Raw genomic sequence first — 26,992 nt, 5'->3', positions numbered from 1 at the left:
TTTTCACTTTTCTTTAAGGAAATACATGGTCCTTCCATATCCCTAATGATTAACAAGAGAAATGTGATTCATAAAGAAATTGACTGTTCTTAATTTTAGTCTAGTAACCTAATGAACTCAAAGGACAAAAAGGACCCCAGGGCTAGGGGAAGATAAGCTGAAGCTCTGCTTGCCTCTACAGTCTGCAGCTAAGGCTTTCTGTACCCTCTCCAAGCTGGGGCTCTAATAGATGATCTGCAATTTCTTTTGCATTGAGGAAATGCCCTGGTCAGTCCTGATATGTTTTGAAAGTGACTTCAGGTCAGAATGACAGCTAATTCCGATTCTAAGTGTTCCTTCATTTGGCTCATTCAATAAATAGTTCTGAGTATTGCCCCTGTGCCAGGCCCAGTGCTGAGCACTGGCTGCGGACATCGAGGTACATAAGAGACAAGGCCTCCTGGGGTCTGCCCTGCTCAGTCAGGAAGCAGTGGTACTCACCTGCCTTTTGGCCAATAGAGAGGAGTCCTGAAGCATGTCCATGATGATAATAAAAAGTTCATCAACCCATTTCCTCATTTCCAGGCCACTAACCTGCAAAATGAAAAAAGAGGGATGTATGGGTGGAAAAAGGGTAAGGTGGAATTCTCTGATTGGGGTTTGTATTATTTTTGCAACTAACCTATAAATTTGAAAGTATTTCAAAATAAAATAAAAAAAAGAATTGTAGATAAGATCAGAAATTCTGATTGTAAGGGGCATTTCACTTTCTTAGAGGTTAAACAGCATTCTTTCCACCCTTTGGAAAAAGCAGTTGTTGCTTTACCTGAGCCAGTTCTCCAATTGTAGCCAAAACGTTATTGATGACACCTGGATTTGGATCGGGGTCTGGATCTTTCAGTTTCAAAATTAAAGCCTATTGAAAGAAGGAAAGAGAAGATGCAGATTAGAATCTCCTAGAAACCTTTCTTTTACATAAGTAAAATTTACCCTACAGACCATCTCAGTCATATGAAAATTACTTCTAGGCTTTATGAATCCAAGATTTCTCTGGAATGTGGTTTTTCAAACTTTTCTCCATACTGAGCATAAGTCTGGGAAGTGCCATGATTTAAAAGCATTTGCCATGCCTCCTCTAAACTACAGCTGTATGATCATTTACCCACTCTCACATATGTTATGAAAGACTTCCTATCATCCTAATATAGTCAGACTAAAGCTCTTGTTTCCTTCATTTTGGAGGAACTATTTTATGCCACAGTCTACCTATGTCTCCTTTCCAAGCACATCTGATGCCGTGCTTTTAAGCAGCATATCTTTTCTCTTGTAAGTGGCGCACTTTCCTGTAGCTGGTGAACTCTTGGTATTTTTGAACTGAAAGTGCTTGAAGTCATCCTTGTCTCTCTGAGCAAGGACCACACAAATGATTCACTGTTCAGCGTACCAGTGAGCACTGGACACTCCACTCTTCCCAAAAGAAGACAAAATAGTTCCGAGAAGAAGTGCCAGTCTCTCTGTCTGTTGTGCATTACCTTCAGAATAGGCTCCATGTAGGGGCGGATGAGTCGGGGTGCATTGGAGACCAGATGCCCCAGCATGCGGGCACTCTGCTCTTTGATTCTTCCAATGCCACTGTGCTCCAGCTCTGTCAAAATCTGTAGGGAAGAAGAAAGGCTCATGATGACAGAGGAAATTCTAGAGAAGGATTGTGTCTCAAAAGGAAAAATGTGGCAGGGAACCAGGGGAAAGAACCAGGACTCCACTGCAGATCCAGTAGCTGCTAGATACTCCACGAGCAGAGGGCACCTCTGCAGCTAACAGAACACTCTTGGATACAATTGTGACTGGAAGAAAAAACTGACACCAGCCCCTTCTCTTCCTTTCACAGCATCCCAAGGTCCCACAGTCTTCTCCAAAGCATAGCTTTTAAGTGTAGCACAGTCTTGGAAGACAGAAAACCAACAAAAATAGCAGTGAGCAGGGTTTTACAGAAATGAAGAACGAGGGGAGGGCTTTCTGGAAGGAAAAAATCTTTGTCCGGTATCTCAAAATGGGCCTACAAATAACGACAAATGAATCAGAGAACAATCAGATCAGCTAAGATGTTCAAAGAAATGCTGATACTCAGTAGCTATTTGGGGCAAATCTAGATAACCCAAGTAATTAAGGATCGTATCAATAGGATCCGATTGGATCTTAATGAAGAGAGACAACATGTTTGTTCTAACCGATATCCTTAAAACACCAGCAAATCAGCACATTATGTTCATGGAGACAATATAGACAACACAGACAGACTTCTGGATAGCTGAAGTTGCTAGAAGGAAATCTCTGAGAAGTATGGAAAGTGACTGCCACAAAGCCCATGTTAATTCAGCTTCCCAGAGGACAGTCTACAATTTGTTATCCTTGGTGTTCAGATACTGATTTACTCGCCCTGATTTCCTGGATGGCCTTGGTAGCCTGTTTTTCCTCCAATTCACAGCAGACAGCAATGAGAGAGCTGGAGAAGGATATACAGAACAGCCCTGGAGCAGCAGGAAGAGATGGCCAATTGCAAGGCAGTGTGCAGCAGCGTGGACAGCACAACTACCTGGGGCAGTGTTGGGCCAAATCAAAGAACCCCAAATTCACTTCCAGAGCCAAGCAGCCTCGCTGCACCCTAAACATAATAACAAACACCCAGCCTGCTGTGAAAAAAGAAAAAAGGCTGAAGCACATTTAGGGCATGTCCCTTACCAAGTCATGGACAAGTGCTATTCAATTTGGGAAAATCTGGAACGCAACTTAAAGGCAAAAAAATTATTTTTAACTCTTAAGTTTTAAGGCTAAGTTCAGTACCTTGAAAATTCATCCAACATGCTCACGTTCTCCAATATCAGAAAAATACAACAGCCTGAGAACTTAATGCCAGCTTCAGGAGGACAGGAGCCACGTTGGACTTGCTCCCTGATACTTTACCGGCTCCCAGCAGGTCCCTAAGCACAGTAGGTGCTCAGAAAGTATGATGACTGATTTAACATGCTGATGTTATTATGAGGAGATATTTCTATAGAAAACGTATTTAGCATGATTTGAGCTAGAAGTTTCAATAATGATTTCTCTTTCTTCCCTAAGCATTAGGAATTTTTAAAAGACTTAAAATGATAAGCATTCCTAATGTGGGACAGCAGTTAAAGAAATAAACCATTAGGTGAAAAAAAGAAGTGCCAACAGAAGTACAATGTCCTAATTTGTTGATGGATGATGTAATTTTACAGTTACTTGAATTATGATGAACTATGAATAAATGATATTTGTCTAGATTGAAAGTTATATATATTAATGATTCTCTATGCTTAAGTTCTCTATATGTTATAGAAAATGTTCATCTCAAAAGAAACCATGGAGGAGGCTCAGGAGGCAGAGGAAGAGGTGAGAGCAGAGTGGAGGAGGGGAAAGGAAAGGACTGGGTGAGCCACACTGAGAGCCAGAAGAGGTAGGTGGAAATAACTTGAGGCAGGAAGGACTGGGCCATGCATTGCTCACAAGGGGGCCAGAGAACTTACTTGGGTAGGTGAAGACAAAGAATGGGGAACCAGGCTTCAGCAGAAATTGGAAATCCTACTAGACCTAGCAGCAATGCCAACCTTAGGCTATCATCCAGGCAGCTTAGCATGCCATGGCACTTTGCTTAAGAACATTTTGTTTAGGAACAAAAGCCAGGGACCACAGACCTGAAACAATGACTGAGGAAGAATGTTGGAACCATTCTCATATTTGTTATTTTATTAAGAACAGCAGCCTCTGGGCCTGATCTGTGATCAGCAAGAAAAGCAGGACAGTGGAAAGTTGGGGAGGTGTCAGGAAGATTGATGCCATCTGCAGTCAATTGAAGGAGAAGGGCCAATAAATGGCATAGCTGGTGACTTGCCAGGGAAGAAAAAGAGCTACATGAGAAATTAGCCTGGAACTAGGCAGCACCCTGGAGTCAGAGGACAAGAGGCTTGAGGTGATAACCACTAGAAATGTGATTACAAAACTTGAGAAACGTGGATCCATGAAGCCAAATGTGGCTTTTTCAAAGTATCTCAATCTTTCTTCTTATTCCTTTCCCCAAGCAGCACTCCCACTGACAGTACTTTGCCCCGTGGCCTCCTGGATAGAATGTCACACCAGTTACCTGGATGAGCATCTTGCGCAGAAAAGGCATGACAAAGGCTGGGTTCATGCTACTGAGCCGGCCCACAGTGCAGATGGCTAGCTCCCGGATCTCAAACACCTGGTCATTCAAGGCCACAAACAGGGCCTGCAAGTTCTCTGCCTGGGCCAGGTGTGCATCAAAGCGCTCATCCAAGGATGCCAAGACACAGTAGCGGATGTCAGGGTCTGTAAGAGCAAGAGAGCCTTTGAACCTCTTCAATTATTTCATCCCTCCAATCTTTTCCCAGTCACTACCTCAAATTCTGTCAGCCTAATGGGAGAATTCTAGATACCTTTTTCTCATCTAACCTTCAGTCATTTTTTCCTTTATTCACAGGAGCAAAGGTAAAGACAAGATTATCTTACACCAATAGGCTGGAGCAATCAAGCTTAACACCTTGGCAGAGAAATAGCTGAACGTCAGCTTGGCTGAGGTTGAAGATCTCTAGAAAGACCATGTAGTGAAACGAGCTACTTCCAACTGTCCAGGCTCCTACACTTCCCTAGACTGCTTCCGTCTATAAGCTTTACCAGGATCTGTTATCCCAACCACGAGCAGTTTGCTGAGCACATCTGCCACCACTTGCACTGCAGTCTGGCTAACCACGTGAGCATGGCCACTGATGAGGTGGATGGAGGGTGTAAGCAGGCGGGAGCAGGTGCGGGCAGCTTCCATGCGGATTTCCTTGTGCTCACTGTTCAGGAAATGATCTGCACAGTGGCGGACAAACTGGGTCAGAGAGTGGCCTGGATACAAAAGCAGAGAGAAAACAGAATAAACACTGGTGCTTTGGATGGGTAGGTCTGCAAACAATTTTTAATAAGATTTGGATCAACAAGGTACTGACCCAGAGTTCATTTAAAAGGGTAACAAATGAGCTTCAAATTGGCAAAAAGGCAGAAGAAGAATGATGACGGAGCAGGGAGACAGAAAAATGGTATTCCGCCTAAGCTAACTCTTTTTTTATTCCCTTCAAAGAATAACCTATTTTGTTTTATTCTAATCCAACCCTTTATATTATCAGAGGGTAAAACAGTTCTTGAACAAATGTACCGTGTCTGTTTTAGTTCCCAGGTTTAAATGCTAGAAAGAGAAGTTTGATGTAGGCTGCTTTTAAAACATAGCTACCTTGTATTCATTAGAAACAAATCAGATTGGGAATTAATCAATGTTAAGTGGAACAACTACAATAGGGAAACCACAGATCTAAAAGTCTTCAAACAGCATGTCTGGGCATTTTGCACTTGCACATCTCCCTGCAGTAATGACCACTACTACCTATGTGATCTTACATTTCAAAAGTAACTATTTTTTCTCCTAAAATATATCTCCTTAAAGTATTACTGTGGGCTTACTGGGGCTTAGAATTCCAAACTCAACTACCTAATATTTCACTCTTGGAAATCATAACTCTAGAAATGAAAATACCCCAAAAGTCCCTATTTGTAAATCTTGAAGCATTAAACATGACCTCAGCTATGGGGTTGAAGTGTGGAGGTGAGAGGGATCCATCTTTAACTTTTCCATCTCTGAAGCATTATTTCCTTGGATCAGTACATACTTCTACTGAATACTCCTCTGCCCCCAAACTAGTATGATATGAGGAAACACACAGTAGGGATTAAAAATACATGGAAGGAGACTGGGAAGGATGAACAGCTACAGAATCACCTATCCTGCCTCCAGTACTCCTGGCAAGATCCTGGAATGCCAGTCACCGTCATTCCTTTCTCAAGGCTCCCAGCGTTGCTTGCTATCTTGTTAAGAGCCACGGAATTTCTCACCTTCAAATTCAAAGCTGCCAAGAGTTCGGAGGGCAAGAGTGATGCTGCCCACATCGCTGGCCTCAGGGAGGGTCGTGAGGCCAGGGGACGCCAACTGATGGGCCAGGCCCTTGGGCATGCCTGGGTGCCGGAGGGGTTTGTGCATGAGGACCAGGGACAGCATCTTCAGGAGCCCGTCTTGGATGTCCTTCTTCAGCTGCGGGATCTGCCGGCTTAGGTCGTAGAGCACCGCAGTCAGGGCAGGGCTGAGGGAAAGGAAACCAGTCATATACGGCTGGGAATGTGACATTCGGCCTGCTCCTGGGAAGAAACAATCCTTCTTGTCCAGCAAGGGGCTCAGGCTCCGTTACTGCTTGGTCTTTAGAATAGAAAGGATACTGCAAAATAGAGTACATGTCCTGAACACTCCTGTCCTGGCCTCAGATTTCAGAAGTTTCTGGCTTTTGCCATAAGACAAGTTGTTTAATACAATTCAGTACCACTGAAGAAGACTGAGTCTCAATGAACAACCTGGGAAAGCAGATTGAGGGCACTGGCCTTATTTTATAAATGAAGGAAACTGAAGTTTAGGGAGCTAAAGCAATTTGCCCAATAATATTATAAATAATAGCTGCATTTACTGAGCACTTCCTATATGCAGGCACTGTGCCAAGAGTAGCTAGTTCATGAACTCTCATTTAATCCTGACAACACTGTAGACAATAGGAATTTGTATTGTACCTACTTTTCAAATGAGAAAACTGAGGGTCAGAAAAGGTAAGTAACTTAGTTGAATCACATAGCTAGCTAGCAATAAAACTAGGATTCAAGATAAGTGTGAGTGACCTTGCTTGTCCAATTTAATGTGCAATTTAACCATGCCTCTTTCTCTGAGCACAGTCCCAATACTGTGGACCAAGCACAACCCTGAGACTGGCAAGGCAAAGGTTTGTGAACACCCACCTCAGTCCCACTGCCAGCATGGGCTCCAGTAACTCCTTGATATCCTGCTGGATGCCTGGCCCCATTGCTCGAGCCAGCATGCTGATGCAGGTGAACACGGTGGCATCCACCTGCATTGCCTTCTGCCTCCTGCAGAGAAACAAAGAGTGGCTAGTTCAGACATTCTAAACTTTTTTTTTTTAACTTTTTATTGTCAAATACTTTCAAAGTTATAGGAGAGTTACAAAAATTACACAAACTCCATATAAGAAACTCTAACATAACCCTATACTCCCAGATACCCAGATACACCAATTTTAACATTTTGCCACATTTGCCTCTCTCTCTCTATAAATCTGCTGTTGGTTTTTCTATTTATCAGTCCATTGTCTGAACACTTGAGTGTAGGCTGTATACATCAGTTCCTTGAACACTTAATACTGCCATGTACATTTCTTAGGAACAAGGATTCACTTATGTAACTACCTTAAGTGTAGTTATCAAGTTCAAGAAATTTAACACTGATACAAAGCGTACAGTCTATAACCCAATTTTTTCGTATGTCCCAATAACGTCCCTTTGAACCTTTTCTCCTCCCTTGCTAGATCCCATCCAGGATTATGTATTACATTTGATTGTCATTGTTTCATAAACTTTCCCATCTCATCCACTCCCAAGTACACATTCAATGGTATTAATCATATTCAGAATATTGTGGTACCCTCATCAACTTCCATTACTAAAACTTTCCATTCCCCCCCAAACAAAAACACTCTTCCCATGATACACTAACTCCCCGTTGCCCCCCACCCCTGACAACCTGTACTCTAATTTATGTCTCTGAGAGTTTGCATATTCTCTGGTATTTTCTTTGTAGTTATATGGAGCTTAAATTTAACATCCTATATCTATAATGATCTCATCTGCTTTGATACCAACTTAACTTCTATAATACACAGAAACTATATTACTATAACCTGCCATCCCACCACCTTTATATATTTCTTGTCACAAATTACATGTTTATTATGAGTCCAAAACCACTGATTTATCATCACATTTTATGTATTTGCCTTTTAGATCTTGTAGCAAGTAAAAAGTGGATTTACAAATAAAAAGTACCACAGTACTGGTATTTATATTTACCTATGTCATTCTCTTTATTTCTTCATGTGAATTCAGTCCACTGTCTAGTGTCTTTTCCTTTCAACCTACAGAACTCCCTTTACCATTTCTCATAGGGCCAGTCTAGTAGTGACGGAGTCCCCCAGCTTATGTTTATCATGAGGAATGTCTTAATTTCTCCCTCATTTTTGAAGGACAGTTTTGCTGGATACAGAATCCTTGATTGGCAATTTTTGCTTTCAGCACTTCACATATGTCTTCCCTATGTCTTCTTGCCTCTACAATTTCCAGTGAGAAACCAGCACTTAATCTTATTGAGGCTACCTTGTAGCCTCTTGTGGCTTTCAGAAATCACTCATTGGCATTCAACTGTTTGATTTTAATATGCCGTGGTGTGGGTTTATTTGTGTTTATCCTATTTGGAGTTCACTGAGCATCTTGGATGTGGATTTTCATGTATTCTGCTAAATTTGGGAAATTTTGAGCCATCATTTCTTTGAATATTCTTTTTTTCTTCCCCTTCTACGACTTCCGCAATTTGGTATGCTTGATGGTGTCCCACAGCATAAGACTCTGTTCATTTGGTTTGATAAGAGGAAAGAATGAAGAAAAGTGAATAGAGTCTTATGACATCCTAACCTTTTAAGATGTCCTGCCTCAAAATCACCCTGGGGCAAGGAGGGCAGCTTACCCAGGCAGGGCCACCACATGTGGGAGTGCAGGTTTTCTACTGCACCATTCTAGGGGGTACCCTTTGCATTGTAGTCAGTGTAGATTTGTATACTCATAACAACAATCCAGCAGATGGCAGTAAAGTGCCTTGAGGAAGAGGCCTCTTTTCTGAATTCAACAGAAGTCGCCAGATAGGCTAGTGCGGTGCTGGGCAGGGTACCCTATCTAGGAAGCAAACTGAACCACCTGTTTACCAGAGAACAAAGTACAGCACAGTCATGGTATGGAAAGAGATTCTCCCATGATAAGGATGCTGGTTTTTATAATGCACAGGGCTTACTAACTCCCTAGAGCAATCCTTACTATTAAGACAGGGAAACACAAAGATATAACTCTAAAACGAAAGCCAATTAACACTGAGACCCTGGCCTTAGAGAAAGACACTCTGGCCTATCCATCTTGCAGGTTGCTGAGGGTTTTCTACTTCACTGTATTCACTGGGAGGTTTAAAGACATGGTGGAACAGCTCATCCAACTTTAGTTATAAGGAAAGAGGACCTTAAGGTCCCCTCACTTCCAACCCAGGAATCGTCTTTAAGTCACATATCAAAACAAGATCCTTGAAAGTCAGAGAAAAGAGTGAAACTAGATTTCCAGTAAATAACAATATTGAAAATGGCACTGGTATCTAATGTGTTCACAGGGTATTCAATCTCCCAAAATACGTACATACATGTCATTTCATTTGGAAGAGGTTAGAATCATCTGAGGAAGGAAGGGCTATTCTTATATGATTTGCTATTCCTTCAAGGTTCCTGATACACAGAAGGGGCTTACGCTCCATGGAAGCTGGGATGGAGTGGGAGGGGACATCATAACAGAGATGCTTACTTGTGGGCAAAGTCCTTAGGGGGCAGGGCTGCTCGGATGATGTCCAGCACACGAGGTAAATAGACCTTGAACTCAGACCTCACTGCCACAGAAAGCAACCCCAGGGCCTGGAAGGCTGCTGTCCTCTCCTTTTCCTTCTTAACACAGCTTAGGACATGGTTCATGGTATCCTGGAGGTACTGGGTATCTGAGCACAGAAAAGACAATGCGCATGGCTCAAGGTCAGGTTTGGCTATACATCACAGATCAGAGTTCCTCTAAAACACTTACATTTAAGAATAAATTAAAAAGTTGGAAAGATTTTAGGAAGAATTTAGAGGCTGTACTAACCAAAGACATGTATTTGATAATCATTCCTCAGATACATCTTTTAGAAATATTAGAAGATTTCTTCCTCTAATTAAAAAAAAATTAGTCTCCGAAACTATCACATAGCAGTCTCCATTAGTGTTATATTTTGAGGGAAAGATTACATCCTCTTTTTAAAGGAATATATGGCAAATCTTGTTTAAAAACAAAGAGGGGATCATCCAAATTTATTATATTGAAATTTAAAGTAATATTGAATGCTGTTTATAATAAACAGGCCATTCCATTCAGCTTATGCCTGGAAATCACTTTGCTATTATTGAGAGATTTTGTTAGATTTATATTTAATAGAACAATATTTGGTCTGTAATTTGGAAATGTGTCATTCCATTAGGTTTTCATTGAGTTTTATTAGGTTTACATAAGCCAATGTGCATGGGTAGACAGTTCTGGGGCAATTTAAGTTAAAGGTTATTACTCCTCTGAAGGCGAGGATTTCCTGATTGTCGCTTCTCCTCTTCTACTTCTCTTGCACAGACGCTGGCTCCAAGTCTGTGCACTATTGGCACACACATCGGAGAGAAGGCAAGACTGCATCACCACTAGAAAGTTAGGGGTGTGGAGGATTACCAGAACCACAATTCAGGAGACAGTAAACTTGATTTCCAGACAGACAAGATACATCCCTGCATTTACTCTTAACAAGAGATGTCTTCTCCTGTAGCTCATACAGGAGAACGATGATGAAGACTTAGATTAGGAAGGCAATGAAAACAGGCAGAAGACCAAAGTGATACAAGCCTAAAATTAAAGTGAATCAACACGGAAAACTAAGCCTTGATACAGGAGTCAGCATTTCAGCATGCAATGAACTCGAATCAAGAGTCTAATTTCCTTTTCTAGATGTAGTATCCTAAGAGATTATGAATCTGACATTGTTAGAAGTTTCAACGCAAGCTTAGAGTGAGTATTTTGGTTAGTCTAAAAGCTTTCATCATTAGGAAGTTCGAGCAATGACTTCCCAACTGCAAGCTTTAAACAAATGGCACTTTCCCAATGAGATATATATTTAAGGGGACTCTCCAAGCTGAAGTTCAGTTACATATTTTAATGTTATTTAATAAAACAAAAACCCACATCAAAAGGATAAAGCTAGGGGCTCCCTGAGTCTTTGTAGCCTGCTGCTAGACAGCCTTTTGAGCTTACAGGTAACTGCTCTTACAATATGCCAGACTTTGATCACATTTGGCCTAGTTAGCCACAGACTTTCAACCCAAGATCACTTGAAGCTCTACTGAACAGAGGCATATCTGGTCACTGAAAAAGAGAAAACTGCTGGGTACAAGGTAGAAAGAATGGAAAATTGAAAAAATATGGGTGATTTTTCATTATATCCTTTCTGCTTCAGTGATTTTCTGTGGCTAATTGCTTTGTCCTTATTCAACACATTCTACCTCTTACACATAGCACCCTCAACATTTCAACCAGCTACAGTTATCCTACTGAGCCGTGGTGTGAAATGAGTCTGTGTGCTGGGTGCTGGGGAAGGGCATCTGCTGAGAGTCAGGCTGCCCTTCCGCTTACGTTCCCAGCTCTCACTTGGTACTGAGGGCTCACTAAGCACAGGCATGTGCACCAAAAACAGGGTCTCCACACTCAGCCAGCAGGGAGCTAAGACAAGGACATTAGGTCAGTATGAACAGGCAACTCCAATATTATAACTTCTGTCTCTACCTTATTTCCATATGGATTTGAAGTAACTGCAGGAAGCAGTAATAATATAATAACGTTTTCCTTTTCTTGGGACTTACTCTGTGCCAGGCCCTTTAGTAGGTGCTTAGGCATTAGTGCAATTATCTTGAAGATCATTATTCTAATTTTACAAGTGAGGCTATGGAGGCCCGGGAAGGTCAAATAAACTGTTCAGAACCTCACAGTGAAAGAGGCAGGATTCACTTCATGTTTCCCACCAAAGTCTTTCCACAGCTGAGGGCTATAAAAGAAGAGGGAAAGAACATTTCCAGCTGAAGCAACCCTGGAAGGCCTCATGGAAAAGGCAATATCTGAGTTGGGCCAGCTTTAGGAGGCACTCACATGGCCCCCCAAGAAAAGGGAAGGGAATACGGGAACCTATAGTCTGTCACCACTGGAATCTCCCTCTGAAACATCCAGTCCTTCCTTCCTGTGAGTGCGGAGGTGGCCCAGTGACCACCTCAGGAGCAGAAGCAGGACAGTCTCCAAGTCTTTCTGCCCCCCAGATAGGCTGTGGCAGAGTATCCATATCACTGTCTCTTTTGTCTCTTTAAAGTCCATTCGTGAGCTTGTTGGGTTCCATACATGAGAACTTGCTCAGCTGAGAACTGCCACTCTGCTCACACATTCAGATCACTCCTGTGCTGGCTGCCTTGGACACTAACAAGCTTGGAACAACTGCAATTTGGCATGATGCAAAGAAATCAGGGAACAATCTCTTAGTTGGCATTGCTTCAAATGAGCAGATGTAACTTTTTGAAATCACCTCTTCACCATTTAAGTGTAAACTTAAATGGGTAAAGGTGTCTCCCGTGGACATCCTCACCTGTGAAGGCAGAAGGTCGGAATGCAGCCAAGCGGGGCAACAAATTAAGAATTGTCATTTGGATCAGCGAGTTCTTGCTATTCCTGCATTTCAGCACCCACTGGCACACCTGAGAGATGAAGGATAAAGGGTTAGCAGAGGAAAGTGAGCCTGGGAGCAGAGGTGTAGGGCCTCTCACCATTTACCTGATCAAATTTCTCCTCCATCAAGTCTCTGCAACACCGGCTCTCCACCAGGGTAGATTTAGCTGGGCTGGGGGAGGTTCCAAATCCCAAGATGCTTTGATGGGACGTGTACCCCAGCAGCCCCACCAAGGCATTTGACTGCTGGGGCTGTACAGCCTGGAAACTGGTGAAGGGGGTAATGTGACGAGGTTTTGTCCCGAAGCCCATGAGATCTTTGCAGTACTTGTCATGTACCAGCTGCTGCTGTGTGATTTCTTCCATTTCTTCCCTCAGACGCTACATAAATGGGGGGAAAAACACTTTTACTTACAAGCGGCTTCAATCTGGGCTCTGTGGAGTCTATAGAGCAATGAATTTGTCCAACCTGAAATGAAACTATTTCAAAATGGAGGGTGGTCACTCTTCATCTCTAAGTTCATGGTTTTCCCAGAACCTTGCAGGGGGTGGGGGAGGTCTGGTTTTGTTCTATTTGAGGTAGAAGAGCACCACCTACTGAACTAAGAAGAAACACCAAGGGACTGGCTGCCCAGGGCTCCTGCCCCCCAGGACTCCCTGCTTGGCTCAGGAAAGCTGACAGGCAAATTGCTGGGACTAGGGGACATCTAAGATCACAGCAGTGATGGTCATGGGCAGACACATGCCAGCATCTTGTTAAGGATATTCTGGTCTCTTTCTTCTCCCCAGAAAACTGGGAAAAACAACTTAGGCAGGGAATTTTCTCAGACTCCTAGAACTCCACAGGTAGCATGGAATAAACTGACCACCTGAGAAGTCACGTCTATTCCTTTTTCAAAGGGCTCCTTAATAATTCATCCTCCGAAAGTCCAATTTGAGGAGGATATAAAAGCATTCCAAACTTTCCTTGACACAGATACTTTCATTTCACAGAAATCGTATTCATGATTTTTGTCAAGCTCACCAGTTACTTTTACATTGCTAAATCCAGTGGTCCATTTTCAGTCCTTGTCTTCTTCGACCTGTTTGCAATATTTGATCTAACTGGACCTTTCCTCCTCTTTTAAACACTTCCTGGCTCTCCTCTTCTTTCCCTGGCTGCACCTTCTCAGTCTCCCTACTTCCTGACTTTACCTCTTCCAACTACACCAGTTCCTTGTGGTTCTAACCCAGCCTCATGACCTGAAATAACGTATATATGCTGCTGTATCTCTAACCTGGATCTCTCCCCTGAACTACTCAGGATCTCTGTGCAGATGCCCAACAGGCATCTCAAACGTAACATGATCAAAACCAAAATCCCGACCTCCTCCCCAACCTTCTTTCTCAGTAAATGGCAACTCCGCCTTCCAGCTCTTCAGGCCAAACATCTTGACCCTTCTTTCTTTCCCACCACCTCCAATCTATGAGCAAACCCCAAATTCAGAAGCCAGCCACTTCTTACACCTCCACAGCTCCCACTGTGGCCAAAGCTGCAAAAATATCCTGCTAGGTATCCTGCAGTTTCCTCTTATCTGCACATTGGTTTTAGGCCTTTCCCCTCCTTCGGTCCATTCTCAACACAGCTAAAGTGATCCTTTTGAAATATGAGTCAAATGTCACTCTGCTGCTCAAACCTCACTAATAAGGCCCTATGTGATGTGCCCCCTCCCTACTGCAGATCTGATCCCATCTCTCATCACCCTCTCCTGCTCACTCTGCTCAGCCAGTGACACACGTGCTGCTCCGCAAACACACCAGCATGCTCCCACCTTGCTGCCTTTGCACCTGCTGAATCACCTGCCTGGAATGGTCTTCGCCAGATATTTTCTTACCTCCCTTACAAGAGGACTCAAAAGTCCCCTTCTCAGAGAGGCTTTTTCCATCACCAGATTTAGAAATGAAACCCTTAATCTATGTTAGCACTCCCTATTCCTTTTCCCTGCCCTACTTTTCTCCATAGCACTTATCATTATATGTGACAGTATATTATCTTTACTTATTTGTGTACTGTCTTTCTCCCCTTGCTAGAAAGTAATCTCTGTTTTGTTCACCACTGTATTGTTCTAATTCTTAGGAGTGTAGCTGGCATGTAGTATGTGTTCTATTAATATTTATTGAATTAGTGAACAAATTATAGAATTATAATACCTTATATATTTGGATAGTTCTAATTCACAAAGCACTTTCATGGGTACTATTTCTTTTAAATCTGGTAACAACCCTAAGAGTTAGGTGATACTGTTCTGTTTACCTGAAAGGAAACAAAAATCCCAGAGCTGCCTGGACTATGGTGGAAAGCACCCCGTTAAACTTGGTGGGGAACAATCTGGGGGCTACTATTCATTGAATGCCAACTCTATGTGAAGTGCAGGGTACTTCATGAATATTTAGAAACCTTGCAAGAGCCCTATGAGGTGGGTAACATCCCATCAAAAGAGAGGAAAAGGAGGCTGAAAGGGGTAATTTACCCCAGTCACAGTGTGGAGAAGAGTACAGATTCAAAGCCTGACTCCTAGCCAGCTGCCCCTGCATCTAGGACATAGCCATTACCAAAAAATCCCTGTGTCCATTAAAGCAGGAAGCCCCTAGATGAAATTCTACATCAAACAACTCCCCAAAGGAAGACTCTAAGATGGAGCTCTACCTCCCAAATATATCCTGAATCCAGCCACTTCCCGGTATCTGCGATGCCACTTGGTTGAAGCCACCACTCAGGCTTGCCCAGACTACTGTTAAAAGTTTTGGGTGGTGGCTGTGAGAATGCAACCTCCAAACTACAAGAGGTGTAAATGCTCAAGGGCCCCAGCTGCCGCATTCTGAAATTTTTTGCCATGTCTGTGCTAAGGCCACACTGACCATGGGCTGCTCTTAGCCTACAACAGAACATGGCAAGGACACCTAAGCAGGCCTGTTCCTGGGACAACGGGACTCCACTGAGGCTGACTTTGGTCTTTGGTCCTGGAACCCCATGACAACCCTACACAGTAGACTAGACTCTCCACCTGACTTCCCTTCCCTCCCTTGTTTACTCAGGGTCAACCACGCATGGGGTCTGACAGTTCTCCCAGCTCCCTCCCCGTTTTCTAAGAAAATCTTTGTACTTTTAAAGCAGTTTTGGCATCTGCTTCTGGGACTAAGAATCCCCACCCAACTGGTCTCCATGTTTTCATTCCTGTCTCTCCAGAGGCTTTTCCCCACGGTCAGACAGCGAGCTTTCAAACTGCACGGCATCACAGCATTGCCCTGTGTGCCAATTTCCAATGCTTCTCCTGCAGCTGGAACAGAAGGCAGTGTTTACCTGGACCTCAGAGGCCTATTCATTTGACCCCATCCACCCTCCAACTTTACCTCCTTCCCTCTCCCCTGCTCACTCTGCACCAGCTGTACTTCCCTTCTTTCTGCTCCTGTAGCCTGTCACACTCTCTCCCATCCCCAAGCCACTGACCAAAACACTGCCCCGACCCTCTGCAGGACTGGCATCTTCATATCATGTGGGTCTAAGCCCAATGGTACCATCTCAGGGAGGGTCCTCCTTAATTACCCAGAGACCCCTGGCTCCTGTTCCCTCTATCCCATTAATGTTTTCTTTCATAGAACTTGTTGCTCTCTGAAATTATTTTATTTACTTGTTTACTGTTGTCTCCTCCTACAAAATGTCAGCTGCACGAGGACAACAACCTTGCTTTGTGTTGCTCACTGCTAACAAGGGCCTGGCACACAGAATGACGTGTGGATGGACCCAGCTGCAGCAGCCTGGACTCCCCTCCGGTGTCATGTCTCACCTCTCCCTCCATGCTGCTGATTCGGACCAGCTCATTGAGGATCAGCAAGGCTCCATGGATTCGATCATCCCGATTCATGCCCTTCTCCTTGGCCAACGTCTCATCAAAACCTTTCTCTGCTTCTTCAAATGTGTGCTATATAGAGACATCAGAATGCCTTAATGACCTAGCGTCCCCAAAGTTAGAAAGAACACAGGCCCGACCCTCCATTCACCATGAGGCAGATACCATTACCATCCCCTATTTAACATATTAAAAGAGGCTCAAAAAACAAAAAAAATTAGGGGGAAAAAAAAAAAAAGAAGCTCAAAGAAATTAGGTAACTTATCCAAGATCACGCTGCAAGCCAAGACCTAACCTAGGCCTCCAGGTCCCATGGTGGGGGCTCCTTTTGCAACACAAGCCTCATTAGTAAGTTCCCTTGGCAGCAACAGTCAACACAGGACTCATAATACTAGGGGAAAGGGAACTGGCACTTCCTTAAATTAGCAGCAACTGTATTTCATTGATTCTAAGACACCCATGTTTCTGTATTTTAACATCTCTGAAAAGAGAGATGTATTATAAGAATTGCTGATAAGAAAGTACTAAGTTACAGTTTAATCGGAATCACATTGTCATTCTTAGGGGTACACAAAATAATGATATCGCTATCAATGGGTCTTGGCTTTGATGAAATACAATAAAATAACTGTTGATTCATACTGAGCATAAAAAATTGTTTGGGACTAAAATTGTTATACTTGCTCCATGGCTAGGCGCCCATTCTGACTCTTCAGACTTGGTGACAATTTATGTAAATGTGCTTGGCAGGTGGTTGGAAGGTAACTCTCTCCTCACCCTGTACCATTGAGGCTTCTGCATCTCCTTCGGCTCACGTTGGGTGGTGAGAATCAGACAGGCACGAAGGGCAGCTACAGCTCCCTCACGGATGGCCTGTTTGGGGTCCCACACAGCCACAAAAATGTTATCAAAGAAGGGCTGCACTTGCTGGAAGAAGAAGGTGGGGACGCTGATGGCCAGCTCACGGAGAACCAGAACCTGGAAGAGAAAGGCAAATTGAGAACTGTCATCCATATTAGAGTTTTGTTCTCTCAAGAATACAGTTTCTTGTCATTCTAGAGCCTTTATATATTAGGAAAGGAGAAGACTTGCCCACCTCCTAAGGTTAGAGCTTAACCTCTAGTGAGGGGAAGTTCTTGGGACACAGAAAGGGAAGTAAAATTGATCAAACATCTTGTGTTCATTATCCTAGGTGATTGACAAACATAGAATGCTTGTAATGTTAGAACATAAGTTCTGGAAGTGCAAACATCTTTTAAGTTTTGTATATTGACATCCTAGAATTCTGCCTGGAATATAGCAAGTGTTTAATAAGTAGTTGTTGCATGAATGAATTATCCTGTTCAATGTTTAATCCTGCTATTATTTCCATCGGACAGAGGAAGAAACTGAAGTTCAGAGAAGTTGCCCAAAGTTATAGAGTTAGTAAGTGACAAAGCAAAACTTGAAGCCACATTTCAGTGTGTGTCTTTCCCCCATACCATGCTCCTTCCTCACATGCTGCCTCCTGAAGAGGCAGCTGACAGGACAGGATCCTATTAAAGCTCCTGACCCCCAGCACACTCACTATTAGATTCTCTCTCTTAAGGATAAACTCTACCCCATCTCATGGTCTGGAATCCTAGCCCCAAAAACCAGACCTTTGCAGGGATGAGCCCCTAAAAGAGGCGAGGTTGTGCCACTGAAAGAAGTGGTTAAAAAGCAACCACTCCCTCAGAGGCAGAGCAGCTAACAGAGAAAGAGGAAGATCTGGCAAGTATGAACTGATCAATAAATGCATAAAAAATAAACAGATAAAGGCTGGAATAAGGGAGACCAACTCTCCTAGTGGGGATAGGGAAGGTACCTACTTCTCCTGCTCCTACTACTTTCATGTTCCCACCACAGTACATGTGAGGGACTCTGATAAAGATCTTGATAAAGATAAAGTTACAGTTGTATGGCAATTTGTAAAAATTTTGGCTTGTGACTTCTTCTCTCCTCTAGGGCTGAGGGTGCTTTCTGCTTGGGAGGCAATTTTGATTCTAGAAAACTACATGTCAGAATAAGCCCTGAATGTAAGGCTGCCTCTGAAATGATAATAAAGAAGAGAACTTAAAGTTTTGTCTTTAGGTACTAAGCTCAGGTTGAAAGAGAGACCTGGATTCACAACAGAACCTACATCCACCAAGAAACAGTGTTTTGCCTTTCAGGGACCCAAGCACATGCATGAGGGACCCCAACCTCTTGCCATTGGTACCCGGGCCTAGCTGTGCCCCTCCCTTGCAGGCACTCACAGCTGCATGTCTCCGCCCCTCGTTGCGGTCAGCACCCAGCCACTCCAGGGCTCGCTTCACCTCAAACTCCACATACTCAGCAGTGAAAGTGTCCCCTGCCATGGCGAGGCGGCCAATAGCCTTGGATGCCATTTCCATGACAACTGGGTCATTGGAGGGGAGGAGGTTCCGAAGGTAGTTAGCGAACCTGCCGATTCGGGTAGCATTTCCTCCTTCCACTCCTATGAGGCTGGCTAGAAAAGAGAGGAAGGCAAAGGTGAGGATGGGGCACATGCTTTCCAGAAAAGTACACTGCCTAGAAATAAAAGTTTGTGAGTTATACTTTCATTTTCCTTTGGGAACAGACTTCAATTTCCAGATAGTAAAGAAGCAGCTAATACTTGTTAAATTGTAATTTGAAAGCTACCACTTTTTTGTATATATGTCATTTCACAATAAGGAAATAATTGAAACCATGGTAGTATAACTCATAACAACTTTGAAAATTTTCTTACATAACTCGTTAAGCATACTTTGAAAGATATTACATTTTTTATATATGTTATATTTCACAATAAGGAAATAACTGAAACTGTGGAACTGTACCCTGTAAGATTCTTTGAAATTTGTTCTCTAACTACTTGTTAAATTTCACTTGAAAGTTATCATTTCTATGTATTTAAGTTATATTCTACAATAAAAAAATATAAAAAGCAGCAGCTAATTTTCATTTGTACTGCAAGATTTGATGTTTGTGCCAGAACTACTTAAATGAAGCAAAGAGATCTCATTTTAGCATAACTTATTTTTCCAAGAGAAAATGGAATACAAACTAGGTCACAGAACGGACCAGTAGTCCTTTAAAGTTGAAAATTACCTACCTTTTTTTATTAACTATGCCCCTAATTCAACAGAGAGCCATCTGACAGCTCTACATTTGTGAGCCTCACTCTGCTAAACCTCGCTCTACACAAAAACGAGAGTCTGTGAAAAGCAACAAGGGGGAGTGGAAAGGAAGCTGGCTTCTAAGCCCAGCTCTGGCAAACTGTCTGGTCCTAGAAAAGCCACTTAACAGTCCCAAGATTCAGTTTTCAGATCTGACAATATCTGCTTTGCCTATGTCTAAGGACTGTTGCTAGAATGAAGACACATATAATATAAGAGCAGTGAAAGTCACATGGTTCTGTAAAGTTCATTAAACAAATAGGAACTAGCATGCATTAACTGGCAGGCACAGGGTGCAGTAGACACAGTAGAACAGACCTTTATTCCTGGTGGTTACTGTTACCAGAGGTTCCATGCTTACCTATGGCCAAGATGCCACCTTTCCTTTCATTGGCATCTGAGCTGGAGACCAATTCAAAAATATGATGGTTTAGCTGATCATAAAAGCGAGTAGACTCCTCCTGACTCATCTGCAAAAGAAAAATTTCTAATGTCCCCCTGGTAAGGGGTGACGTCTTGCAAAGATTAGGAACTGAGAGGTTGTCGGCAGGTACAGTTCAAACCAAAGAAGACAAAGCTACTGCCAATTTCTACAGCTTTAAACTGCAGGAACGTAACTCATAATTGATCTGTTCATTTACTCTATTAAGTATCTACTCTATGGTAGGAAACATCCTGTCCTAGGTTCTACCTAGTGCTTGGGGTACCAAGATGAACAAGACATTGTCCTTGACTTCACCTGAAGTCTCTCCTTAGCCCCAGACTATCAACTTCCCCAACCCATCCCAACCACTGTAATCAGGAGGAAAGAAGTGAGGGTATTGCATATGGTGGGAAAAAGAAGAAATGAAAAGAAACAGTCTCTACTCTGACTCCAAAAATGTTACCACAAGCACAAGGAATGCCACAGAAATGTGAAACTACTGCAAATCTATGTACATATTCTATGGACATTAGAAGTTGGTCGTTTTTCTAAAACAGAATGTCTGCATTTTCCAAATCCTCCTTAGCTGTCAAACGGAATCTAAAACAGTGATGGCAATTTAGCCCAAACACCCCACTCTCACTTGCCACAAATAATAGAAGTCCCCAACCTCTCGGAGCTCCATGGTGACATAGTGTTGGAGCTCCTTGGCAGCTTTGGCCCTGGTCTCCTCATTCCGGCTCTTCAGGCCACTGGCAAACTGCTGCAGAACGCTCACATTGCTGGACGTGGTAGTAGCTGTGGCAGCGGCGGCAGGTCCGGTTCCAAGCATCTTGCTCTGAGGTTCTTTGGAGATAAGCTTCCTTTAGCTCTCTGAACAGTGAACTATGGCAATGAATTTATTCACCCAGTTCCTCAGTAAAGATCTCCACCCTACCCAGATCAGGTAGGGGAGTCTAAAAAGATCAGGTGACTTCACTGAGGAAAATGTAGAAAACCTAGAAAACATTCACTTAACAGTGATTGGAGTTTAAAAGAGGCAGCATAGCACAGTGGGTCGAAGTGTGGGCTGTGGAGCCAGACTACTTGGGTTTGAATCCAGCTCCAAAGTTATATACCTTGAGGAAAACACTTAAAATTTCTGCTTGTTTCCTCAACCAAATTATGAAGATAATAGTACCTAACTCATGGGGTTGATGTGAGGATCAAGTCAGTTAATACATGTTAAAAAAAAAAAAAGTGCCTAAAATAGTGCCAAACACACAATGAATCCCCAATTAGTGTTAGCTATTTTTATCATTGTTACCACCATATACGTGGCACAGTGCCAGGTACTAGAGGTAGGGAGGATGGGAGACAATAAAAAATGACTAAAATTGCCCCCTTCCTCAAGGAGTTTAATCTTAAGAAAGAGATTATTATCTATAGCAGAACTGTCCAATAGAAATATAATACGATCTACAGATGTAATTTTAAATATCCTAGCAGCATACTGAAAAAAAGGGAAAAGAAATAAATGAAATTAATTTTAATATTTTATTTAACCCAATATATCCAAAATTTCATTTCAACATTATCATTAAAAAATTATTGATATATTTTCCATTCTTTTCCGTAGTGAGTTCCAAATTCTAGTGCATATTTTACACTTACAGAGATCTCAGTTTGGACTAGCCATACTTCAAGATCTCAGTAGTGGCCTGTGGCTGGCGGCTACCATACTGGATAGTTCAGTTCTATCGAATACTAGCCGCTCAGATGTGAGCTAAAAGAAAGTGATTGATTCTTGAGATCATTCATTCATTCTGTAATTATTTACTGCCCCTTCCCTCAATGAGCTTACAATGCAGTGGCAAATACAGACAAATGATCAGGCAACCACAATAAAGTGGCTTTGGGAACAACACATACTCCTATCTTAGGTATGTCCAGATTATACTATAAAACCAATTACTCAAAACTCTTATTTCGAAAACATTTGTGACACGCAGAGGAAAATAAAAGAGAGTAACTGCTTACGAAGGCTTTCAAATACTCCAGTGCCAATAAGACTGCAGAAGGAAATGCCAATACAGGAGAGAAACCCTAAGGATCCCTCCTGAGAAAAGTATGGCACAATATGTGTGTGTATGCGCGCCTGGCGGTGGCAGTGGCTGCGGTGGTGCGGAGGTTGGCAAGGGTTTTCCCTTCTCAGGAAAGGACCAGTGTTTCTTTATAAGGTCTAAAGCCCACACTCCGTAGGCTGCAGGCGGAATTGTTAAACTACTTGAAGTCAAATGTCCCAAGGGTCTTGGTGCTTAAAGAAGCCCGTCAAAGTTGGGTGGATGAAACTAGGGATGCAGGGGGGAAAGGCAGAGAGGCTGAAACTCCAGGAAGAACCGAGCTCAGCTCCGGGTCTGAGTCCCTGAGAAGTCTCCAGGGTGGGGACAAGCGGCTGACACTGAGGGCGTCCTCTCCGAGGCGGAGGGTCCCGGATTTGTAGGTGGCTCAGCAGGGGAGCCTGTGGCAGGGCAAAGAGCCCCGCAGACGCCTCAGCGGGACCGGGGTTGATGGCAGGCCTGGCGGGCGCCTGGGAGTCACAGCGGGATAGAGGGCGCTGGGGGTCGCGCGGGAGGTGGGCGCTGCCCCGCCGGGGGCGGTCAAGGGCCCAGGTGGCAGAGGCGAGTCGCTGGTACTAAGGAGTTCGTTCCCACGTCCCTGACTGGCAGCTTCCCGGGGCTCCACACGGACCAGACTGGCCGTGCGTCTGGACATTCCGCTGCCTTGGAGGGGTCGGTGCCGGGCCCCAGACTCACCGCGCAGCTTCGGCCAAGGCCTCAGCTGCCGCCGCCAGCGCCCGTACCGCCGCTTCAGGACGCCAACCCGCCACCCGCCTTCCCCGCTGTCCTCTAAGCCGGGCGGGGCGGAGGGCGGGCTTCCAACCCAGAAGACCAATCGACAGGTGGAAGAAGAAGATAGGCTGGAACACTGTCCAATAGTAATGAAGGAGAAATGAAGCCTCAGGACCCGGCTTCTCCAGGGGGCGGGGAGTGTTCAAATAGACAAACCAGGCGGCCAGTGGCAGGCAAAAAGAGTCTGAAGTCCACGCGGGAGAGCCAATCGGTCGTGAGTTTACTTCAATCACTTCCTCTCACACATCCGGTGTGTCACTACTGAAATTCCCCTCTGAATCGGGGATGTGGCTGCGATGAGTCCGTTTCCTTGGGTCCAGCGGAACAGGACCAAGCGATGGTAGGTGAAGGTTCAAGACCGCGGCTGGGATAAATCGGGGACGAGCATTTTTCTTGGAATCTTCTTGCTGGCTCTGTTTATGGCCCGGTGAATTCTCTTTTGTTAAATGTAATGTGCATTTGAAAACGTTTTTGGAGTTAGAGTTTCTCAGTTTTCAAAAATTTGTGCGCTCACAGATCGTTTTTGAGAAACATAACCATTTTCTAATTAAATGAGCTGCTCGTAGTGTCAAAGCAACATTATCCTTTAAAAATCCTAATAAAATTCAGCAGTAAAAATGGAATTTGACTACATTTTCAATCACTAAACATTTCTGAGTAGGAAATACATCCGCTGTGTATACATGCAATGGCATATTATGTACCCATCAAAAGGAAGGAAATGCTGATACATGCTGTGAGATGGATGAACTTTGAAAACATTATGTAAAGTGAAATATCCAGACACAAATATTGTATGCTTTCACTTATATGAAATGTCTTATATGAGATACCTAGAATAAGCAAATAGCTGTATCAAGAATAAGCAAATTCATGGAGACAGAAAGTAGATTATAGGTTACGAGGGTCTGGTTGTGAGGGAAGGGGGAGTTAATGCTTAACAGGTAGAGAGTTTCTGTTTGGGGTGATGAAACAAGTTTGGTAATGGATGGTGGTGTTGGTAAATAATTTTACCATTATTGTAAATAATTAATGTCACTGAATTGTGCACTTAAAAATGCCTAAAATTGCAAATTTTGTTGTAACCAGAATAAAACATTTTTAAGTAAAAAAGAATATATTCACTGTTCAAATATCAAAATTAAGTAAAAATCATATATATCATAAAATGTCTTGCACTTACTCTTGTCCCTTTACTATTTATTCTCGTGTTTTCCTATATATCCTTCTAGAGTATGTTTAGACAAATACAAGCAAGAATGAATATATATTTTTATTTTACTCCTTTCTTACACTGTACACATTGTTCTGCACTTTGTATCTTGGAAATCTTTCCATGTCATTATATAGAAAGCTTCCTTGTTTATGTGTTTTATAGCTGCATAGTATTCTATTACATGACTATACCAGGATTTATTTTTTTAGTCTTCTACTAATAGATGTTTGTGTTGTTTCCAATTTTTTCCTCTTACATATGAAGCTGCAATGAATGCCCTTGTACATCCATCATGTTGTTCCTGGACAAGTTTACCAAGGTAAATTCCCAGGAATGTGATTGCAGGGTCAGAGGGTAGTATAGTTTTGATGTGTATTGCCAAATTGCCCTAATAAGAGTTGTACCAATTTTCACTCCCACCAGCAATATATGGGATTTTTGCCACTCTTAAGATGTGACAAGTCTCTGTTTTTTAATTAACAAAGATGGTTTTATAGCAACAGTAATCCGTGCATTTGTAGATCTCTTCTCAGTTTATAAGGAGCTTTCTTTTATTTTATGTAAAATAATAGCTAATATTGATAGAGCATTTAAAATGTAGCAGACGTTCTGGTAGGCATTATAGGATAGTGGCTGAAGTTGAAGTGGTTGAAGAAGCTTAGAGTCAAACTGAATCTGCAACTTGGCTCCAAAATTACTGTTTGAGCCTAGGCACAAATAATCTCTATGTGCCTAATCTTTATCCGTAAAACATGAATGATTATAGTACCTACCTCTGTAGACAGTGTCATGGGGGTTAAACAATAATACCTGTAAAATGTCTACAACAGTATCTGTTACACATTACTAGTTCACAAATGCCAGACTTTTATCCCTGAACATTAGTATGAGGCAGGATGTATTGTTCCCACTTTATACATAGTAATCTGTAATACAGACAGATGGTGTCATCGAGTTGGTAAGTGATGGAGCCAAGATTTTAATATATCAGTTTCTTTCCCTTGTCTCATGCAGCAATGCCTCAGACACTAGGGTTTGACCAGAGGTGAACTTGTAAATCTTTTTCTTTTTGGTTTTTGGTGGGGGGGAAGGGGGGGCAGGGGGTGGTCATGGGGGTGGGTGTGATGTATGCATCTACAAAGCCAGCTTCATGGGCTTAGGACCTGTGATGTCATAATGCTCTGTCTTGAAATTCTGAATGAATTTTTGATCAAGGGGCTCCATCTTTTGAACACTGGGTGCTGCAAATTATGTAGTCTGTCCTGGGTACATATATATTATGTGTATTATGAATTTTACTGATATAAAGAATTTATAGTACACAATTTGAAAATGATAATAAAATATACAGTACTCTTTATTATAAATTCCATATAGCCAATTGATTCACACCAAATGCTTTCCTTGATAAAGTGTAGCCTACTTACGGTTGAAATTGATGAATGAGTGTAATACTGAAATGAATGTTGGTTGATGTTTCCTTTTATATTAATAAAAGGAAAGTAAAACGTCAGGAAATATGTTGGACCTGCACTGCTTTGTCAGTGACCTGAATGATTTTTTGCTGAATCAGATAACAGCTTTCCAATACTGGAAGACTATTTCCTCAAATTTTTGGTGGTTGTTGGGATTGAATTATGGCCCCACAAAAGCCATGTTCAGGTCCCAGCACCTGGTCCTGTGGGTGTGAACCTATTTGTAAATAGGACCTTTGGAGATGATATTAGCTAAAGCGTGCCCAGACTAAATGAGGGTGGGTCTTCATCCAACATGGCTGATGTCCTTATAAGGACATTGGACACAGGAAGAAGCCACTAGAAGCAGCCAGAAGCTGGAAGTCATCAGAACCCAGAAGAGAAAGAAGATGCTACCATGTGTGTTGTCATGCAACGGAAAAGCCAAGGAACCCCAGAGATTGCCTGGCAGTCAGAATACACCAGCCCGGGAAGAAGCGAGCCATCTAGCCTCCGAAACGGTGAGCCAGTAAGTTCCTGTTGGTAAGCAACCCATTGTGTGGTATTTGTTTTAACAGATGGGAAACTAAAACAGTGCTGTTCATTATGTAATTACTACAGAATTGATATTCTTAAGTTTAAAATACATTACTAACATTTTCTCCACCACTTCCTTAAGTCTAGATAATCAACAAAACAATTATCAAGCATTTGTTGATTTGCGTGGTGTTAAATATTCACACCATGGCAGATTTCAAGCTACTAATGGATGTCCTGGATGAAGAGTAAAAATGTGCAATAGCACATCATTATATAGTGTTTCCATCATATAGATACGGTAGATGTAAATAACCTGAAAAGCTAAGTGATAAAAAAAATTAGCGAAATAAATAGGAGTGATGAGTTTTGAATATTTGTTACCTTTATTGTTAATATAATTTAATTGGAGGTTTGTATAATTTACTTTTTATTAATGGCTGTGTTTAACGGACTGGCTCACAAAATTCCTGAAAATTTAGCAATTGGCCTTAGCGAGTCAGAACAGCCACAGACTATAAGCTTCAAAAGGCAGGCAGTGAAGACAGAGCTGGACAACTGGTGGGGTGGGGAAGAGGGTAGTTATTTGCATGAATAGGTAAATAAACTAGAGATGAAAAGGTAGGTCTCTTAGCATATGACATATGGTTATTGCACAATAAAAAGCAGGAATTGTTGTTATTGTGATTATTACTAGGGCTAATTTATTCCCATTCGGAGATTCAATTAAAAAGGGGGACGGGGGCTAATTATCCCTTCTTTATTAACCTCAATATGCTCCTTGCTATTTGTCCCTTTTGTTCACTGCTGCGTCCCCCATCTGCAAACTGTAGGGGCGCAATGAATGCTTGTTGCATGAGT

The 26,992-nt window shown here is 42.6% G+C and overlaps 1 protein-coding gene across 2 annotated transcripts in view; it reads right to left on the bottom strand.

Annotated features, from left to right (window-relative positions):
• MTOR (mechanistic target of rapamycin kinase) overlaps positions 1-22,924 on the bottom strand; it is a 167,926-nt gene extending 145,002 nt beyond the window's left edge. The window contains exons 1-16 of one of the 2 annotated variants that reach the window (XM_037828532.1): positions 22,829-22,924; positions 20,704-20,879; positions 19,971-20,079; positions 18,686-18,918; positions 17,187-17,387; positions 16,347-16,481; positions 12,628-12,903; positions 12,443-12,551; positions 9,556-9,742; positions 6,889-7,017; positions 5,947-6,191; positions 4,693-4,908; positions 4,142-4,347; positions 1,512-1,634; positions 806-895; positions 481-573 (exon numbers count right to left, since the gene is read on the bottom strand). In XM_037828532.1, the coding sequence (XP_037684460.1) occupies positions 481-573; positions 806-895; positions 1,512-1,634; positions 4,142-4,347; positions 4,693-4,908; positions 5,947-6,191; positions 6,889-7,017; positions 9,556-9,742; positions 12,443-12,551; positions 12,628-12,903; positions 16,347-16,481; positions 17,187-17,387; positions 18,686-18,918; positions 19,971-20,079; positions 20,704-20,865 (2,514 nt within the window). In that variant the 5' untranslated portion in view covers positions 20,866-20,879; positions 22,829-22,924. Of the gene's footprint in view, positions 1-480; positions 574-805; positions 896-1,511; positions 1,635-4,141; positions 4,348-4,692; positions 4,909-5,946; positions 6,192-6,888; positions 7,018-9,555; positions 9,743-12,442; positions 12,552-12,627; positions 12,904-16,346; positions 16,482-17,186; positions 17,388-18,685; positions 18,919-19,970; positions 20,080-20,703; positions 20,880-22,828 lie in introns of those variants that run through there. The other variant, XM_037828533.1, reaches the window with a different exon arrangement.
• Between the last annotated feature and the right edge of the window lie 4,068 nt (positions 22,925-26,992).

Source organism: Choloepus didactylus, chromosome 2, assembly GCF_015220235.1.
Source record: "Choloepus didactylus isolate mChoDid1 chromosome 2, mChoDid1.pri, whole genome shotgun sequence".
Taxonomy (NCBI): domain Eukaryota; kingdom Metazoa; phylum Chordata; class Mammalia; order Pilosa; family Megalonychidae; genus Choloepus; species Choloepus didactylus.
This window is presented reverse-complemented; position numbering and strand designations above follow the sequence as displayed.